This window comes from Chaetodon trifascialis, chromosome 12, assembly GCF_039877785.1.
Source record: "Chaetodon trifascialis isolate fChaTrf1 chromosome 12, fChaTrf1.hap1, whole genome shotgun sequence".
Classification (NCBI taxonomy): Eukaryota; Metazoa; Chordata; class Actinopteri; order Chaetodontiformes; family Chaetodontidae; genus Chaetodon; species Chaetodon trifascialis.
In genome coordinates, this window is record NC_092067.1 from 9,617,482 (window position 1) to 9,637,384 (window position 19,903).

The 19,903-nt window shown below is 44.1% G+C and overlaps 2 protein-coding genes across 2 annotated transcripts in view; both read left to right on the plus strand.

Annotated features, from left to right (window-relative positions):
* Positions 1-19,903, plus strand: part of lmo7a (LIM domain 7a) — a 47,237-nt gene that overhangs the window by 14,401 nt on the left and 12,933 nt on the right. Inside the window, exons 6-13 of the mRNA XM_070975488.1 lie at positions 8,523-8,553; positions 9,747-9,860; positions 10,863-11,079; positions 11,853-12,102; positions 16,516-16,545; positions 17,376-17,490; positions 18,346-18,491; positions 18,991-19,675. Coding sequence (XP_070831589.1) covers positions 8,523-8,553; positions 9,747-9,860; positions 10,863-11,079; positions 11,853-12,102; positions 16,516-16,545; positions 17,376-17,490; positions 18,346-18,491; positions 18,991-19,675 — 1,588 coding nt within the window. The remainder of the gene's footprint in view (positions 1-8,522; positions 8,554-9,746; positions 9,861-10,862; positions 11,080-11,852; positions 12,103-16,515; positions 16,546-17,375; positions 17,491-18,345; positions 18,492-18,990; positions 19,676-19,903) is intronic.
* LOC139339977 (LIM domain only protein 7-like) lies at positions 12,115-16,097 on the plus strand. The gene is made up of 4 exons (XM_070975489.1): positions 12,115-12,714; positions 13,158-13,478; positions 13,837-13,983; positions 14,423-16,097. The coding sequence occupies exons 1-4, from the start codon at positions 12,341-12,343 to the stop codon at positions 15,228-15,230; spliced, it is 1,650 nt and encodes a 549-aa protein (XP_070831590.1). The 5' UTR covers positions 12,115-12,340; the 3' UTR covers positions 15,231-16,097.

Below are 19,903 nucleotides of genomic sequence, written 5' to 3' on the forward strand. Positions count from 1 at the left end.
ATTAGACATGAAGGTACTTGCTTCCTGTCAAATACAGGTTTTACATCTTAAGGACAGGTTTTTCTGATAGTGTGTCAAACAGGACAAAAATGTCAAGACACTGCCTCATTATTTTTCAGTTCCAGACAGTTGCTCCCATGTCAGTTGCGTGCCAGGCAGAGATGTATGCAGTATGTTGAACAACCTGTTCAGGTTTTACACAGGTGTGCCTTCAGGAGGGAGCCGACAGAGCTCAGAGCTCAGAGCTCAGTCCATCCACTGTGACACCCCCTGCGGCTCTGCTGTGCAAGCACAAAGAAAAGTGCTTCAGCAGCAATCCCTGCAGGCCGTTAGACTTGACGTAGATAGGCCCTCAGTAGCAAATACAATCACTTTTGGTGGCAAAATAATGCTGAGTGATGTCATAAAGTTGTTTTAAGATGCTGTGTATCAGCGGCGCTTCTGTTCTCTCTGCAGCTCTGTGCCGCTTCATGTTGTCTCTTTGTTGTGCAATTAAGCTTGGTTTGTTCCTCTGAGATGTTTCCACAGCCTCCCGCAGCGTTTTTCTCATGATCCAGCCAAGACTGTGTCAGTCACTCTTCAGCAAGTCTGGTGTCGAAACCAGACATCACAACGGCCCATACAGACGCAGATGCACTGTGCACACATAGAAGTATGAACTCTAAATAAACAAATCTATTTATCAAGAGACACCCTCCACACCCCACAGCAGAAGATAGGCTGTCCTCACATACCACAGTATCATTCCCTAAATGTCTGATTGTGTCATAAACGTAGAGATGATTCTTTTATGGAACTGATGCCCTGTGCCTTATCAGACATTTCCCCTCTTGCACAACCTTTTCCCATGATATTGGCCGTAAATTACTCATTTCAAAATGACAGTCAGAATGCGAAAATATGACGCCCACGTTTATGCAATTAAGGCTGACATGTAGAGCTAACTCTGACATATTAGCAGTTTAACTTTAGCATATGCGTTCAAAGCATTTAGAATATTTTTTTTCCCTCAGATCAAATCAGTCCGACTGCTCTGTTGGGGGTGAGTGTGTTTCTGTGGCTCAGCTCTTTGCCACCATGTCAGCCTGCATGCGGGGGTTTGGTCAGAGGGGGCTCGCCATCCTATTTTTAGGACCGCGGGGGTCACTTTGACAAGCAGGATTGATTGGAATGGTATCAGGACTCAGGAGAAGAGCTTTTAATAGTGTGTTTTCTCCCCCTGCATGTGGTCTTCACAGAACACCTGCGCATGTGTGCGCTTGTGAAAGGTTGAGTATGGTTTGTGGGTTTGTTGCTGTATCCCATAAGGAAATCTGTTCACTCGTCCTGGACTGCTGCTGCAGCACATTGTTGCTCACCTCAAACATGCTCAACCATTCCAGGTCCTCATTTTTTTAGATGACCCTGCTGCTGCTCTGCAAATGTTTGGAATAAGAGTCAATCTTGACAAATGGTTCAGAGAGAATTTCTCTTCTTCAAGTCATTTCTTACTGTCACTCTCGTGCTTGAATGCAGCATGTTTTGATTGAGTGAAGTCTTCTCTTTGCTGAGAATTTATTTGAGATGAAAAATGTCAAGCTTTTTTTGTTTGCGGGCACAATTATGTGGTTCCCCAGCTGCAATGTTTTTAACTCTTTCAGAGAGAGGTGGCACGCACACAGAGTAACATGAGGGCATACTCCCAAACAAGGCTGCAGACACGCAACCATTGGTTTTATTTCACTGTTGCTTATCAGAGCTTAGGCAAATGAGCCAGAGAGAGCACAGCACAGACAGCGAGAGGGAGAAAGTTGTCTCTATCAGCTGTCTTTGCCCCTGGTGTGTGTCCAACCTCCACTCCCTTAAACCCAGTCTGACAGGTGCTTTACTCAGCTTCCCTGTTCTCTGTTTCAGCAGCAATACGGTTGTTGTCATGTTGGTGCTCGATGCCTCTTTTCATCCACTCTTTCCCTCAACTATCACATAAAGGAATCAGCAGTCTTTCTTCTTTTTTTCTTTCTTTTGGCCCATTTTTTGCCATTTTTTAAACTGTTATACTTTTTAATGTTTTCAATGTATTTCATTTTACTTGATTTTTGTTCAGTTTCATAGAGAGTTATAGATGCACACATAGCATAACTTTCACGTGTGCACCAGCTTCTCCATAGATACCAATCTACGCTGGAGCTGCAATGATAAGTTAATGAATCGATTAGTTGATTGATAAAAATTGAATTGACAGATACTTTGATTTCAGCTACTCAAATGTGAGAATTATCATTATTATTATTATTTTTACTGTTGGGCTGAAGATTATTATTATTTATTTTTGACCAATAAATCTAATTGGTAGGTGCAGCCCTGATCTGCCCTAACTTCTACAAAAGGTGGAACAAATCCAAAGCAATTGATTAAAAAGAACTGATTCAACATTTGTGCTCTGAAAAAGAAGCCTGTCATTAACTTGGTGATTAAGTGATTAGTCTTTTTCACCTACACCTGCATGAGACATGCTGAATTCCACACATTGCTAGCCTTTGCTTGAAGTATAGTTATCAGCAAGGAGAGTATCTTTCTTTTGACCTGAAGCTGAAGTGACATATTGACTGTAGCGACATGTGCTGAGAACACAGTTGAATTCATATTGGTCTGTGTTGTCGCGGCAGCCATAAAAGATTATTGGCTGTCTGCTTTGACCTTTGAGCTTCTCTGTTCTTGTAGTATTGGCCTTACCACCATCTGGACTGCATATTCCTCTATTGCTTTATGTTGTGAAATGTACTTTGCAATAAAGATGTTTATCAGTTACAAACTTATTCAATGTCAAAATTGTCAAACAGCATGACAAACTGTTGTAACAGACTGATAAGAGAAGACGGTATGCTACTGAGTGTCAAGTTCTGGAAGGTATTCTCATCATCCACGTTAATTACAGCAAAGCTCAACCACACTGAACACCCGGAGGTGTAATACTGACAAGACCAAATCTGATTCATCATTGGAGCGTATGATTCACTGGACACTTTAGACCAACTCTGTCAGTTTCTAACAGCTGCCCAGGAAATGAGGGAATTTGAGTGCTGCAGATGAATCATGGCACCTGAAAGTGCTCTATTTAACTCCAGCCACTTCCTTTGCACTCGGAGCTGCCATGTGGAAATTCAGCAGCATGGAGTCAAGGTTTTACTAGGACCCCAACTCTGAACTGACATATTGGAAAAAGCTGGAACATGCTAGGTTTCCCCTATTGGTATGAAATGTCAGCTGATTGCTTTACACTTGAACGCTATGAATGTTTTGCCATGTAGTGCCAGAGCTACTTCAACAGAATATCTGGCTTAGACGATGGAAATTGCACTGAGTGGAACCAAGGAAGTGTACTCATTATACTGTAACATTACACACTGTGGTGTACTGTCGATGCTGAGGGACTCTCATGCTTATTCAACCGGTTTCAGTGTGTAAGATACATAAACCTCCAGTTTACCTTCCTATACTGTACATCATAGTGAGTTGAAGAGGAATTACAGCTTGTCTGATCTTATAAGCCATGACGTGTTGGACAGTAACAAGTACATTTATTCAAGTACTGTATTGAAGCACAGGTCTGAGGTATCTAGTTGTGAATAACATTTCACATTCAAAAACGTAACACCAACTTATAAATATGATTCACTGCTAAATACAGATTAAGCAACCCAACAGTGTATAAAGGTGTAATTAGCTCTACCTAAATCATATATAACATTAAAACTGTGCTTACATGTTAACATCAATAATCTCATAATATGTAATAATATATTAATCTTATACCCTATATTATAATTATCTATTGTGACATGGATATAACAATTTCTACACCAAGCAGCAGACAGACACAGTTAGAGATTAGCTGCTGAACATAGTGGAGCATTTAGCAGCTAATGAGGCAGATACTTCCCTCAGGAGTTGGTAGAGACCAAAAGCAGAGCTAAAAGTGAGTAAATATTGGACTTGCATTTATCAGGTGACACAAAATTACTTCTCCAAATTAATGATACTGTTGCTTTCTCACTGCTGAATATGTAACTAAGCAACTGTTTGCTAACAAGTTCGCCATATCAACTGTCTTAAAAGGTGATGAGATGTCAGTGTTGCGTTTGTGCTGCTCCCAAATGTCAAAAAAAATAAAAATAATAATAATAATTGTAGGTTTAAGGTATATTTTGCTTACAGTACTTCTGTGCTTTTGCTTGACTACATTTTAATGCAGGACTTGTAATGGAATACTTTTGCATGCAGTATTACTACCTTTGCTGAATTAAGACTCTGCGACTCTGAGTCCAGCTTTTGCTCTGTGACCTCCGATAACCGACAAAACAAATCCCCCGCAGAGAGGGGTCCAAAGTCTCGCTCGTTGCTGCCATTTCATTAAGCAAATTATTGACAAAGGTTGACTGCTCTCCAAACAGTCACAAAAAGGAAACTGCAAAAGATTGCCAGGTACATCAGAATTTATTGTCATTTGAGGAATGTCAGTGACTCCTACTAAACAATAGATCAAGAGGAGTGGCTGTGGTGTGATGTGATTAGGCCTACATGATTTGGATTATGCAATGGCATCCCTGGCTGTAGCTCAATCCAAATGTTTGAACTACCTGAAGGAATGCGTTGTTTCCTGGACAAATTTGGACTGACTACACAGTTTGTTATCAGAATTTATTCAGCACCGACATACATTGTACCTCATGCCATGTATGTACTGTTGTTTATGTAGTTAAGCTCACTGCAACATGTCTTAATGTTCCTGTGAAGTGAAGGGCATAATGCAAAGGAGGCAAACGAAGTGCCCTGTGTGTTAGTATTACGGGTGTGGTTCACTGAGTTGGCACTTCACGCTCTGGTTTCATGGTTTAATATATTGCACTGCCGTCATTTCTTACTGCACTGTTGTGCGAACTGTGGGCAGATTGTGAAACCGAACGAGTGATGATGTTGAAAAGGCCAATAAAGTTTCTAAACCATGAACACGGCCCTGGCTGTAAAAGGCCAACACAAGGGTTACATTTGTGCTCCGCAGTTGACTTGGGGAGAGAAATGCCAGCCTGACCCCGTTCCCTCGCTCACAGAGGCTGCAGTGTCTCTGATTAGTGCGACACAATGATGCCTGACACTGTCTCAGCCGCAGCTGATTCCTCTATGCACGTTTTTCAGGACTCCTGATGCACGATAGTATCTGGGTGTGTTTTCAGATCCAAGGCATTTTATTAGAATGAAAGAAGACAGGTGAAGGATGATGCATGTGGCGTTGAATGCTGCAGAGCAAGTGATCTTCATTGCAGAGGTATGCTTCTGATCACGCATGCACACCCATTAATTTAAGGAGTTGGTGCCGCGTTTGTTTTTCTTTTGGATGTTGTTGCCTCAAAGAAGCAGAGAGCCTTGATCCTGTACACGGTTTGAGCCACACATCCTGTGGTCTCAGTTCAGAGCATGTGCAGCTTCCACCTTCATCAACTCTAAACATAATTTGGCCTTAGTTGCTGCACAGGGAAGTGATAGACTGGATTGGAGAGATGGCTTACTTTGGCTTATGTCGAGAAGTTATTTGTCTAACATTTGAATAGTGGCTTATCTTTCTTCAGTTGTATGTGTTTCTTTTTGTCTCCAGCTTGTGTTGGCAGAACACACTCGTCTGCTCCTTCAAGTCATTTGAAATGAATTTGATGTTTTGGCACAATAATGTCACATAGTTCTGTTTCAGTGTGAAAAGATGGAACTGACTCAGGTTAATAAAACATTGTCAAGTTTTAATTTAAATGATGGTTTTGATTTGTCTCTATTTAAGTGATGTATCTACAGTATGACCCATGCTTCTTATGTTGATTGAGCGTGTAGCCGTTGTCTGATATAATCCATCTGTATTGCATTGTGTGGTTGATGAATGTTAAGCACACACTAAGTTTCTTGTATCTTCACACTCCCACTGGAAGTTAAAAGAAGAGGGATGTCCTCGGTTGATGGAGGATCGGTTCTCCCTCACCCTTTGACCTTGGCAAGAGATGTGAAAGTCTGTGCAAGCATGCCGAGGTTGACACTTACAGCTGAAATGAAGTGATGAGAGGCTTCTGTTAATTTGTTAAGCTGGAGGGTTCCCTGTCAGAGCTCTGTACACTTGCTGAATATTATGTTTTTTTTATGTCTGGTAGGGGTCAGCCATTGTGAGGACCCTGAACTGCGTTACTATACTGTACTCTTTTACCTATAAGATGAGAAACAAACTTAAGATGGACATCAAACAAATATTATCACATCTTAGCAAGACAGAAAAGACTAGACTCTATTCTGATGACATCTGTTTGACATGATATGTATTGAGTTTCCAGTTAAATTTAAGTGGAATGTGATGTCCAGAATATTGCCTTCATTGCTGGCATGTGTGCAAGATACACAAGCACGGCTTCCTTCTCCTTTCGGTAGATTAAATACCAAAAACCCAGTGTGCTTATTTTAAGTGGTAATCCTACCCCACAGAGACTGTTCCTAACTTGCTCTCTCTGTGCAGAACTCGCTGGTGTTCTTGTGACGTTCTGCAGATGATTGTGCTCAGTCATATGAACACTCAGCTGATACTAACAGACGAAGTCCTGAGGCTGTGGAGGCCTGAAAATAGCCTTTATGTATTTTTTTCCTCTGTTCAGCTATTACCACTAGCCATAAATGAGCATTATGAGAAGCTGTGTGGTTCTAGTTTTGGTACACAGTTCCTTTTTTCTGGACCTGGCTACCACTGTTATAATCTTAGACTTTGTGACTGTGTTCCAAGCCACACAAGAGAAGGCATTTTTTCACTCGCCTCTTTTATTGGGCCTATAAATTTACAATAGGCCAAACTGGTAAAGGTCCATTTCAGTTTTCACCATTGGCAAAAGACTATATTGGAAGACCCTGGTGTGAGATGACGAATACTGGTGAGAAAGTTGGTCTGCTTTCCATCCAGTTAAATGCTGTGGAAGAAATACTCTGATCCTTTATTTAAGTAAAAATTCCAATACAACAATGTAAATATATTCCATGACATGTCAATGTTCTGCTGAGTGAAAGTATAGAAGTATTAGCAGCAAAATATGCTTAAAGTGACTATAATCAATATTTTTGTGAATATGAATGCAGTCACTCATCACAATCTTATTATCATCTGAGTCTGCAGCTCCCCTTGGCTTAACAGCGAGTTTGAGCTCATTGTTTAGCTGTTCAGTCCACAACTTGACAGTAGTTCACTGTCGGCACTCTCATAGTGTCTTTTTTGGTCGCAGCATGTCGCAGCTGTTTTTGGCTAAAAAGCTCTTAAAACCCACTGTACACCACCTGTTCAGCATCAAACGGCAGACAGTCCATTTGAGACTAGCTGGTGAACACAGTGGAACATTATTTTTGGATGTTTCCCCTGAAACGTAGAGAGTACTGGACTTACATTCATCAGGTGGCAACAAACATGACTCCAAATGAACAGTAGTATTGCTCCATAACTGCTGGGTGTTTAAATAAGGAACTATTGAAATGCTGTGAAGTAAAAATATGAAGTAATGCAAAGAGATATGCTCTAAAGGTATGTACTAAAGTAATGATAATGTGCTTGATTATACCTCCGCACTGTTAACCCGCCATCTAAATATGTTTGATTGACAAGCAGCTATCTAAGATGTCAACACCAGGCGCACATTACGTTCTCAGCAGGTGCATTGGTTACATTGCGTGCTAGGAAAGGTCTGTAAGAAATCAAAGTGCTCCCGGGTAGAGAGGCATGTGTGACTTGTATTACCACATGACGGCACGAATGCTTAGCATGCACAGGGGACGTGCAGCAGACTGTATATTTTCCTCTGTCACTGCTACGGTTGCTGTATGTAGTGTAGCAGCTTACCACTGTTAAATGATCTCTCTAAATAGACACTCCAGTGTAGGTGACACAGTGCAAAAGAAAAAGGTATTACCAGGCTTGCAGGTTGAGACTGAGCTTTGTGCATGGTCACAGGAGCCAGAATGAGCTGACATATTTCTGAGAAAGTGATTTACTGACTGCCAGGTCAACTGTCAAACTCCAGAAATATGACAGACATTCTGCATGACCTGGGGAGCATGCTCGCGGCTTTGCTGCACCAACAGTAGAGCCTTGTTCGGTACTCAGATGTTAAATGAGCTGTTATTAGTTTTATCGCTGTTTGAAATCAGAAGCAAAAAAAAACCCTTTTGTCTCCCTAAACTTTAACGAAATGTTTTTACAGCCGCTGGATTTTGTGATTAGTGGAAAAACAGACTCACACACGCATGTAACACTTTACTTTATTGCTTGCAATGATTTCTTTCTGAAACGTGTTTGTTTTTCTCTCAGCCTTTGTGCTGTTGTGTGAGAGTGAGTGAGGGGCTGGCAGTAGTCTGGATTGTGCTCTCACTTTCCAGCTCTTTCACTGCCCAACACAGAGACCCGACAAGCATGCCCTCTGTTCTTTTATTGTCATTTTCTCTCACAAATACACCTCTGTTCTCTACTCTTTCTCTCGCAGGCATCAAGAGACCAACAGGAGGCTGAAAAATGTGAGTGGAAAAATATGAGCAATGTTTTGGTTTTGCTTTTTTTTTTCTGAGCAATTGATTTTTCGGCATTCGGCAGCAATAAAACATAAAACATAATTTAGCGTCAGCTGGGGTTATGATAGAATACCTTACTACAGAAAAAGTTTGATAAAGCCTTTTGCGGCTCCAGAGGGAGTTATGTGATAAATTGCCTCAAGTGATGTCACTTGAGTCAGCGTCGGTTGGATCTGAAGACTGGCGGTGTGGAGTTAGGAAGAAGTGAGTTTTCCAGACCTCTGTAGCCCACTCCTCATCTCTACTTGCAGCTAGCAGCTCGAAACTACATTAGCCGCTACTAGCATAGCACACCCGAATCTCCGACCAAAGTGTCGACCGTTGAGTTGCACTGTGGGTAACGTAGGTGCCAGGTTTTTACAGAAGAAGAATGTGTGGCGTAAAAAGTACAATTTCTCTGTCTCTGCTGCAATAATTCTGATGATTCTGAGTTTGGACATTAAACATTTTGTACCATTGCTAAGATGACTTTTAATGTGATACACATGTGATGGTCACATTAAACACATTGCTCACTGTTACTTTCTGGGGGCAGTGTTTTGTGATGGGGAATGACAGGATAGAGACTAGTTTTAGTACATTAATCCAAGATTAAACTTTAGATACAGTATATTTCAAGGTCTTGTCAGTGAAAGTGTTTAATTGCTCCTTTTGAAGAATTCTTTGTCCAACATGTGATATTAGTCATAGATTTAGATTTTAATTGCCAAGTGCAAGTGAAACCACAGGATTTCTCATCACTGCCCCATCATGTTTGCTCTCCCTGCTTTGTCCTCTGCAACAATAATCTAACTTTGATGGCATAAAACCAAAGAGCTGACATGTCAATTTGAGCCGTATCATGTATAATAGGGGAGTGGCATTGTTGACGTAGCAATGATTGTTTGCTTTGGTGCAGCACATTTACCTGTCGAGCCTGTTAATGCACACACAAACAACAACAGAGTATTCTGGATGAGCCTGGAAACAAGAGCATGGCACCGGCTGATATCACCTTGTGTCAGAGTAGGGCTGCAGCTATCAGAACAATCACCTGCTTTAGCACTGCACACAACATTCGTCAGTTAGTATTCTGTTTGGTAGTAATTTCTGCATATAGGCATGTATGGTTTGTGTAATAAGATTTTTATTCTCTCCAGGTGTTAATCACCATTTACTGGCTGGGTAGAAGAGCTCAGTGTGACCATTTCTATGATGGGCCTTACCTGAACTTTAAGGCATTTGAAGGATTATTGGGCACAGCGCTATACAAGGTAAAACTCTCTCAATGGGTGATAATCCATTGTGCACTCTGAACTGTCTTATCTGAGCTGTCATGTAACAAAAGCTTAATTTTCTTGTGCAAACCAGGAATAGCATGAATGAAATCCTCTTTTACAGCCACTGCCCAGTACATTTCTGTATCCTTCCCGGTATGTAGACTATGTGCGGAAGAATGACCGTTAAAGGCCAAGGGGCCCAAGATTGCTGGCCACTAAAACCAGAGCTACGTTAAGTCATAAATGACCTGATCCTTTGACTCAGCTATTTTAATCTTGTTTACAGCACGGCACACAGTTCACATGTGAAAATAGCTGCTTCTTTTCTTGAGGAAGCCCGCGTCCTCCTCCGTTTCCTCCCCCCTGCTCCTTCTAGTGTTGAATTTGGCACTTTGCTTTCACGTAGATTTATAGGTGGTGGTGGTGTTCAGAGCCTCTATAATTCAACTGACTACAGGGATTTTCAGTAATAGCAGTTGGTTACCTTGCATCTTGTACATTTAGCTATGATAATCCGAGTTCAGTGGCGTGGGGTTAGGCTGGGTTTAGTTTGTGGAGTTGTATTGTCTGGTAGGATTCACTGGATTACAGATCTGAAAATCATTTTCTTTTTAAAGTGGCTGACAAGTTGTTGCTTGTCTGCAGCCGTGCTGGTTAAAGTGGCTCCGGGGCTTGCTTATGTGTTTATGTGCAACAACATTGTCTTCGCGCAGTAAACACAGTCATCAAGGCTACACAGAACATGGCACTGTTTGTTTTGACAGAGATGGCAGCGGATAGAAAACAGTAAGGTTGTTCCAGTTTAATTGCAGCATGCATCGCCTCATATAGTATAGAAGCATATGTTTAAAGTAACTCAGTCTGCAAGAATGAGAGGTCAGACAATACAAATTCACACTCGACCTGGGAGATCGGACACACACCACACACACAGTGGAGCTAAATGTTGTAATTGGCACCCTATTATCTGACTGTGTGTGTTTATGTGCATGAAAGGCTCTGCAGGAAACATCCAGTCAGAAAGGCAGCAGCGTCAGGGACAGCGGTTTCGGAGATAGCTGGTACTCAGAGCGAGAGGAGCTCTACCATCTGAGAGGAGGAGGAGGAGGAGGAGGCGGACACAAGAGAGACGACTCTCTGGACAGCTTGGACTCTTTGGGCTCTCGACCCCACAGCATCTCATCTGACACCACTCTTAAAGGCAGCAGCGAGGGTAGGAGACACTCTGGCATTTACATCTATACACACACCGACACATTCATAATCAGGCATGCCTGCTGTTCTGACCTGTAAGAGCTTCTTTTTCTTTCTACCAAAGTTGGCTTTTTAGAGCATGTTTTCTCTTATTTTTGCGATTGTTTTTTGTGCTATTCGAGATGGCCTCTCACACCCGTGCAGCGTTCAGTCATCAAATTGTATCCCAGCATGAATATTTCTAATCAAATTCATCTGTCCAGAACTTCAAATATTTGTGAACAGGGAAGATATGCTGCATCAGAGCCAGAAAGTTGCCTCCCATTAGTGAAAACAAACGCGTAATGCCATCTAGTGGTGTGCTTTTGAAAGTGAATACTTAGAGGGAAAATTCACCCGAGTCCTCAAAGGAGATATTATACATCAGGGCTAAAGCCCGTCTGTGATGTTGTTTCGTGTAGTATGCTTTGAGAGAGGGAGGTGCTGGTCAGTGATCTCACAGCGGTTGTCCCCCTGTAAGAGAGGGCAGTGAGACATTCCACAGCCATCCACACCAGCTTGTAAATGAGGAGGCCTCCTCTCCCCACCCTGCAACCCTCTGTTACTCCTCCGAAGTCACGCCAGAACACACAACACGAGTGAGGGTAGCTCCCTCATTTCTCACCTCCTTTGTCCTTTTTGCTACATCATTACCCTCATCAGACCTCTGCCTTCTCCTCACTTTCAGTTCTTCCCCCACTTTCTTTATCCGTCTTACACCTCCTCTCCTCCCCTGTTCTGCCTGTGCTCTAGGTTGTTGCAGTGACACTGAGGCAGACTCTGTCTTCAGGATGGCTGACAACAGGGACACTGCCAGTTACCGCCGGTCGGTGGCCATCACACCCAAGGCCAATGCCCCATTTAACCAGTTCCTGCCCACAAAAGACAAATCCTCAGGCTACGTTCCCGCTCCACTGAGGAAGAAACGGGCCGAACGCAACGAGGACAGTCGGCGCAGCTGGGCCAACGCCACCTACACAGAGGATGAAGGCACACTCACCAGGTACTGTTAGAATATAGACAACAGTAAACACTGTGATCTGTTTGAAGCTGCTGTTTCTCATTTCAGTTAATTAATCATTCCTTTTATTTCTTTCTTAAAAGCAACCGAACACAAAGTGATCTAGAATGTGTTCTTACCCAAATCCTTGGTTTGTGCTTCAAATGCGTGAACTTTCCGTTCTCTCCTGTCCCATCACTATTGATGTTTGTGGTGCTGATGTGTTGTCTGCGAATGGTCGATGGTGGTGTGCACTGGTGTTGCGTTTCATTTTGCTTTGCTGTGGAATGGCAACCACAGTGAATCAAGGCTTTCCTCTGACGGCTACGGCAGCAGTCAAGTCTCCCAGAGCGCCGTGCCAGCGGCTAATCTGCAGTGGACCTACGAGTACGAAAGTGGCAGCGACTCAGACGTGGATCGACCAGACCCTGATCTTGTTCTGGATGACCTGGCCAGCAGACGCTTCCACAGCCCCTCCCCAGCTCCTCCCACTAACTTTGCCGTGCCCGCCAGTCCCGTGGCAGCGGCAAGGGCATCTGGGCCCAGAGGGGGCCCCTGGCCTAAGGTCACTATGACTCCCAGTGTTGCACCTCAACAGAATGTGACCTTCCTCAGGTCAGAGAACATGAAGCAACAGTGTGACTTTGATGTGCCTGCCTGATGAGAGCAAACTAGAATGCTTCTCTCACCCTCAGTTTGCATAGTTAATTGTACCCATGAGCGACATCTTTGGTCGTAGCATGCTGCTGCTAACAAGTCTTCAGTTTGTTGGTTTCTGTTTGAATTGTTTTGAGGTTTTAGCTGCAGCATGTCCTTTTTTGCTCCTTCTGAATTTTATGAGCTTGGAGGGCTGATTTGAGTTGGCAACATAGCTCCTCAAATCAATTTTTGCCTCTTTTCCAGTTTGGTTTTGAGCTTGCATTGGTTTGCTAATCCTTGCGGCATCTCGTTTGAGGTTGTTGTGCCTGAGGAATACGCTCCTCCTTGCGTGACTGCCGTGCTGTACTGCTGCTGAAAAATTCTTTTGACACGTGTGATTGGCTGTCTCTTTTGAGCAGCAGCGACATCAACAGTGGGGCAACGCTGCCTCCCATGCACAGCTCTGTGAGGGTGGACCACCACCGGGGCGTGTCCACCAACAGCCTGTTCAGGGAGATATACGATGACTCTGAGGACGAGGACGACGAGGTGGGCTATGCTGACCCCGTCCAAGATGATCTCTATGCACGCAAGATGGGCATCAAACCCCAGCCCGCTGGCAATGAATCTCATGACAAGTTCTTACCAAAGTTCTGGACCCCTGAGGAAGACATTCACATACAGAAGATCAAACTGGGCTCTCAGAGGAGACCCTGGTACAAGAAGATGCAAGGCTTCAGGTGTGTGAGGGCATAATAATCCATCATAATCTGGATTTCTCATATATACACACACTTTTAATCACTTTTAAGTTGCAGCATCATAGATAAAGTGTATTCCCTGCTTCTTGCACAGTCTTTTCTTACTTTCCCACCAGACTTCTTGGATTTTGGTGTCCTTAAATTATCTTTGCATGCCACTTTAACTTTTTAGATCTTAAAATGCAAAATGTGGTGTTCTGTCATTCATTGAATTTTCTGTAGATGTTCCCACTTACTTCTTTTTCTCCTTCCCTACCACTGCCTCCTATCTTTCCCTTTTACCCTCTCTCTGCTTCTGCCCCCTGTCCTTCCTCCACCCTGCTGTCCTCGGCTGTAGCCATAAGAAGTCGGGCTCTTCATCAGATGATTCAGACAGTGACGTCAGCCCTTGGCTCTCCTCTGCCCCCTCTCCCTCTGGCACCTCCCCCTCTCACTCCCACACACACGAGGCCTCGACTCACACCACCCTTGTTGTGGGGAAAAGGTCGATACAGCTGCATGATTGTGACAATGAAGGAATGTGTTAGAGCATCCACATTTTATAGGAGAAATATGTAATTAGCTCATGTTGGGGCTGAATTTCTGATGAGCTGCTTTCTAATGTACTAATGATAAAATACACTGTCAAGCTGCTGAAGGCTGCTTTATAAAGTAGTTGCCTGCACTGACCTTAGCAGAAAATAGGCTTTGTCTCAGCATTATCCTATTTTCATTACAGCATATTCTAATGAAGATTTAGAACTCACTATTATTGCAGTTTTATTTTATAGCAGAGTGATTGTGGATCAACATCTGTTTGAATCAAAAATCACCACTTTGGCTGCTTTATGTATCTCTTCCTCCTTTTCTTGCTCTTTGATCCAGTTCACATGCATGCACTCATCACCTTTCTATCCTTTTCTCTCCTTTTGCCCACCCTGCAGTCCTCATATCCAAGCACATACTCCCCCACTGCTCCCCACAATACAGTCCCATTTATTAGAGACCCCCCCTCTGGTGTTTGCTCCGACGGACCCTACCTCAGGTCCCAGACTGGTGAAATGTGAGAGGTGGCCCCTCCGGGGGCGCCAAGACCCCCGAGAACCCCCGGATCCCTTTGATTATGAGAGCATTTACCCTGACTTGGAGAATGATGACATGTTTGCCAGGCGAACCCTGGCCTTCCAGTCCAACACAGACTTGGCTATGATGAAGACTCAGCTGCCCACCAGCCGACGTCTCTACACGTCTGAACCGCAACTCAACATCATCACCCAGCGACACCACCATGGCTGCACCGAGGACAGCGAGTTCCCTGATATTGAGCAGGACGATGTGGTTTACCGTAAGGAGAAAACCCAGCAGGCTCAGCAACAACGGCCACTCTCAGGAGCCCCTGACAACTATGCGCCTATGCCCATTCCAGAGCCGTGGGCTCTGCCTCCTGATCTCAAGGCCAGACTCCTTTGCCCCCCTTGTCCTCTGACCCCGGAGGCAGCAGCAAATAAACAGAATCAGGTTGATGGGGAAATGCATCCTAAAACCGATGACATGCTTCTCAGGAAACTGGGAGTTTGTTCTCAGGAGAGCCACAGCTCACTGAGAGGTCCACCAGCCAATCAGATGACGCCCTCAGTACCCTCTTCCTGCAGCGAAGCTGACCTGCAGAGATGGCAAGCTATAAGGGAAGCTAGTCAACTGAGATATAAAAAGAGGCTCATGGTGGAGAGGCTGGTTGCTCTGAAGTTATAAAAGCTGATTGCTCTAACAGTGCCTGTTATTTTCTCCTTACTTTGTAGCCTTTCCTGCAACCTTTTGTGTTTTTATTGTTTCTGTGAAAAATCTTAAGTGCCGTTTCAGTCTGGAAATACTTTCTGTCTGATGATGATGATGGTCTCGACTGCTGCTTGTCGAAAGATCACAGATGGGTGTTGTATCCAGTTAAGCTGTTCTTTGTGGAAACTAATAGCAGGTGCCTTCAACATTCACAGAACTTTTCCGTGTTTTAAGTGTTTGTTGCTACCTTTTCCAGTAAGAAAAAAGTTTAATGAAAGACTTCATGACATTATAGGGCCATTGGTAATGGTTTTCTGTATTAATGCAATATTTTTCATTTTACACATAAATAGAGTGGATGGCCAGAATGCAAATTGAATCTACTGCTGCTGTGTTTTTGAAGTGTGGTTTTTGAACGAGCACTGTTAAACAGACCCAAAGCCTGCATTTTATCTTTGGTTTCGTTTTCCTATCAGACCGATTTTTGCCTGTGATTGGAAAAGCATAATAAAGGAAATAAGAGACTTCATGACCTTGTGATGGACTGCGTTGCACCGGCCATTTGTTGACCTCACCTTACACCTACAGTTACACGGATCTGACCTCAGAACAATGTTGTTTTCCTCGGCAGAGGGAACTTCACACTGACATGTAAAGCTCAAAGTGCAGCAGCATGGGAGTGTTGAAAAGTTCAAGCTTGAGTCATATCCAGATGTCGTGAACACACTGACAGGGCAATTAAATGTGTCTGTCGAGCTGACATGAAAGCCTATATAAATTCCCCACAGCTCTGAGAGAAGATGCGACTTGTAGACTCCATAGTAACCTGAACACAGATCTGTACTGCAGACACACACAAGCACGCACAAAGCAACCATTTAACCTGGGTCAGGGCCATCTGGATTTACTTCACTTCCAAATGTAAAGCCATGTTTCCAGTGACATCATGCTGTAGTCTTCATAAAGGCAGCATTGTTTAGAGAAAGATGCATGTCTACACACCTCCCCAGCCAAACGTCAGGGAAAAGGAGAGGTGGTACTGTGCTACAAGCCTACTATATAAACACCTTAAACTCTCATTTCTTCTTCAAGTGAAAACCAGCCGAGTCATGTTTTAGCTGGGCTTACATACATTTGAAGCCCGTCAGCTGGAGAAGAGCTCGTGTCAGAGTCACTTATTGGCCTCAAGCTCAGACTCACTGTCAAAAGACGTTCTGCAGAAATGTGACTTTCTTGTCTGTGGTTCTCTCTGGTTTCCTAGACAGCACCAAACGCAAGAGAGTATCGACGGGTGAGTTGATACAGGCTCCCAGGAATGTGGCACGTTTGCATTTGCTCTGGCCTCTTACAGTCACACCTCGCTGCCCCCTGCTTTTGTGCTGCTGTTCTCACCCTCTAGCTGCTAAATGCTGACACACAACACAGAGTATTGTATGGCACAGGGCCAAGTTCAGGGTGGTGGTGGTGGTGGTGGTGTGGGGGGGTTGTTCATTACTCCACAAAGCTCTATTGACAAAGCAACAAAGTGAAAAGATGCATACAACATACCATAGCAATACACCAGGTCATCTAGCTACCTTGTAGTCTGTCCCAGTGAGAGTAATGACTGAGCACTGGTGTAAGTACCCTGATAGCAATATGAGACATGTGTAAATCATAAAGGTAAGTGAAAACAAAAGGCTGTGAGCTTTGAGCGACTTTGCTCTTTTGCATGACGGGGAGGGCTGTGATACATGTTACTAACGCAGTGAGCTTACATCATGCCACAGTTTTCTGTGGGTGACCCACATGCTGTGTTTGCAAACTAACACTTGGTTACAGGATGAGGGTCTAATGCAATTTATGTTCACCATCAGCACCAAATATTTGGATGGTACAAGGTGGACTTATTTAGAGTTGTTGGATTTGGATTTTTTCTACGATTTATTTGCCGCGATTGTACGAGCTGGTGCATGCATACTTGGAGTTAAATAAATTTTGATAATCTTTTCTCTTGTTTTTTGCCTTGTGTTAAGCCTCTGCCAGGATATGCAAACTAAAACATCCCTTTCTCTAATGCTGATGCCCAGGCTCTTTTTTGTAAAAAAAACCCCTTTTTTTTCCTCCTCTTTTTTCCCACAGGAGTAAATCAACCAGTGATATCCAGGCTGACCCCGCTGTCCTCCGACAGGTTCACTACGAAGAGCTGCAGAAGTTTCGTCAGCAGATAAAGGAGAATGAGGATAAGTGGCAGGATGTGAGTATAACTGGTAGATGTATCTGTTTGCTTCCCGCCGTTCTTGTTCTGTGAATCAAGGCAAACAGAAGGATGGCAGGAGAAAGTTATGTTCCCAACACAGAAGTGAGAGGTGAGCACATGATCTATGGGATCTGTGCGGCAGTCAGGAGAGCAGGTGTCGTGGTGCAGTCTGTGGCCACAGAGTGAAAAGAGAGCTGTTAAGATAGAAGCTGGAGACGGAGGCAGACACTGCTTGGTGCAGCACTGCCCTCTGGCTAATGGACTGTCCTCATTTCCAGTTTCGTCAGTGTGTGTATCAGGAAACATTTTATAGCATTAATATGAATGCTAAAGCTGCTAATGCTACAGCTGATGTAATACATAGAGCCCAGAATGAAAATAACCAGGATTAATCCGTACGAAATTGACTTTGGAGTGCCAGTTATTGCTGGAGAATCATTTTCAAAGGGCAGCGATGCTCCAGTTTTTAACAGCAGTCATCCATCACTTGCTCAGAAGAAAAAAGTATTAAAAAGTTATCCACATATATACATATGACTGTGAGTGTGACAGTGTTGTGTCTGTCAGCAGTCTGACTGGTGTCATCACAGAATAATAGTCTTAAAGCAGCATTTAGGTCACACAGTCCCCAGTACACAGGGGAGGTGAGCCGGGAGGAGCCTAAAGCACACAAATAGAACACCTTCAAATGTAGCCCTTTCTTTTTTGTGCGTCTTTCTCTCTCCTTCTCAACTTCACTTCTCTCAGCTGTACAGTCAGCCATGCAGCACAGCCAGTTTGCTTTACCTTAAGATCTCAGCTGAGTTGTTCCGAAATGGTGCATGAGGTGATCTGGGCTTACTTTTGCTGCAGGACCTGAGTAAATGGAAGACCCGGCGCCGGAGTGTCAACTCTGACATAGTGAAGAAGAAAGAGGAAAGGGAGAAGATAGAGCAGATCACATACAGCGGCAACAGCAACAGAAGGTCCAAGACCTTCAAGGAGATGCAAGAGGAGAGGTAAGGGAAAACACACCCGATAAGACACTTGTGATAGTGCAGGGAAATGCATAATGGTACTATTAGATTTAATGCTATAGAATTTCTACTTTTATTTTGTGATCCTCGTTTTTACCAAAGAACAACACACACTGAATTTGTTCCTCTGTTGCGCCTCTTTTCCCTTCGGAGGGGCATCTTTTGCTAAGGTAATAAAAGCCATGGTGTGTATGAGAAGTTCTGTGTTATTAAACACAGGCACTGCAGGAGTGTTTGTGCAGGAGTGAATGAGGAGACCCTGTAATTGTGCCTTCACTCAGTGTGAAAGTGTAATGTAATCATGGCTTTCAGCATGCCCCCTCCCCTCTCCACCCTTGTCTTTTCAACCTTCTTTCTGTTTTCCTCCCTGTCACTTGTCCCTTTCATCCCCCTAAATTGCTTCCCATTCCATCCTCGTCTTGATATTGCACCCATTACTGTCCACTTTTTTCCTCTTAACCTCTTTATCCCAACCCCACAGAGAAAATAAAGGGAAGAACAGCGTTGGTGATCGTCTTAAATCTCTCTCTTACCTGGACAACGACGAGGACGTATTTGAGAAACCTGTCATTACCCCACGTACCCGAACCCTTCCTGCCAGGAGCTACACTATTGACACTCCATACTCTTCCTCTGAACCCCCTGAGCCTTCTCTGAAAGAGGACGAACCCCCCGCTGCTTCACCAGCTACCGGCAGGGCCGCTTCCCCTCCCACCTTGCGGGGAGTCAACATCGTGGACAGACCTGCAGGCAGCAACGCCACAACCACCATCACTCCTACCAGCCGCAGCTCTTTCCACGCATCCCAGTCTCCAGCAGCTGCACCTTTACGGAGGATTCCGGTCTCAGACAACACTAGCACAGCCAAGATAGGGGAAGCCACAACCATTGTCTCCTCCTCCAGCTCGGTGCAGAAGGTGCCTGAGCCAAGGCGCCCATTTACGCGCACACAGGCTGAGGTGGAGGCCCCTTCCTCTGGTTCTCTGTACAAACAACAACCACAGCTCAGCTCTATGGAACCCAAGCCTCCCGGGGTGTCTCGGGTTTCTGCCTCCCTCCCTAGGAGCTACCAGAGATCGGATAGCTCACGTCTAACCTCAGTTGTCACGGCGAGGCCCTTCGTTCCCCAGCCGTCCCGCCTCAGCTCACTTCCCCGAACCTTTACAGTGAGTACTAGACAAATCTACAACTACACATAAACTACCAGTGCAGCATAAGAGGGTGGAGGGCATCTAGAGAGCAGGAGGAGACTGTATTTTTTTGGCAATGAGGAATCTTTGCCTTGTTAGTCAGGTACAGTGTTATTTGTTTTGAGTACATCAATGTTACCCAAGAGTCCGATCTGATTACTGCGTGAATAATGGATGAAGCCAATGTTTTTATAATGCTAACTC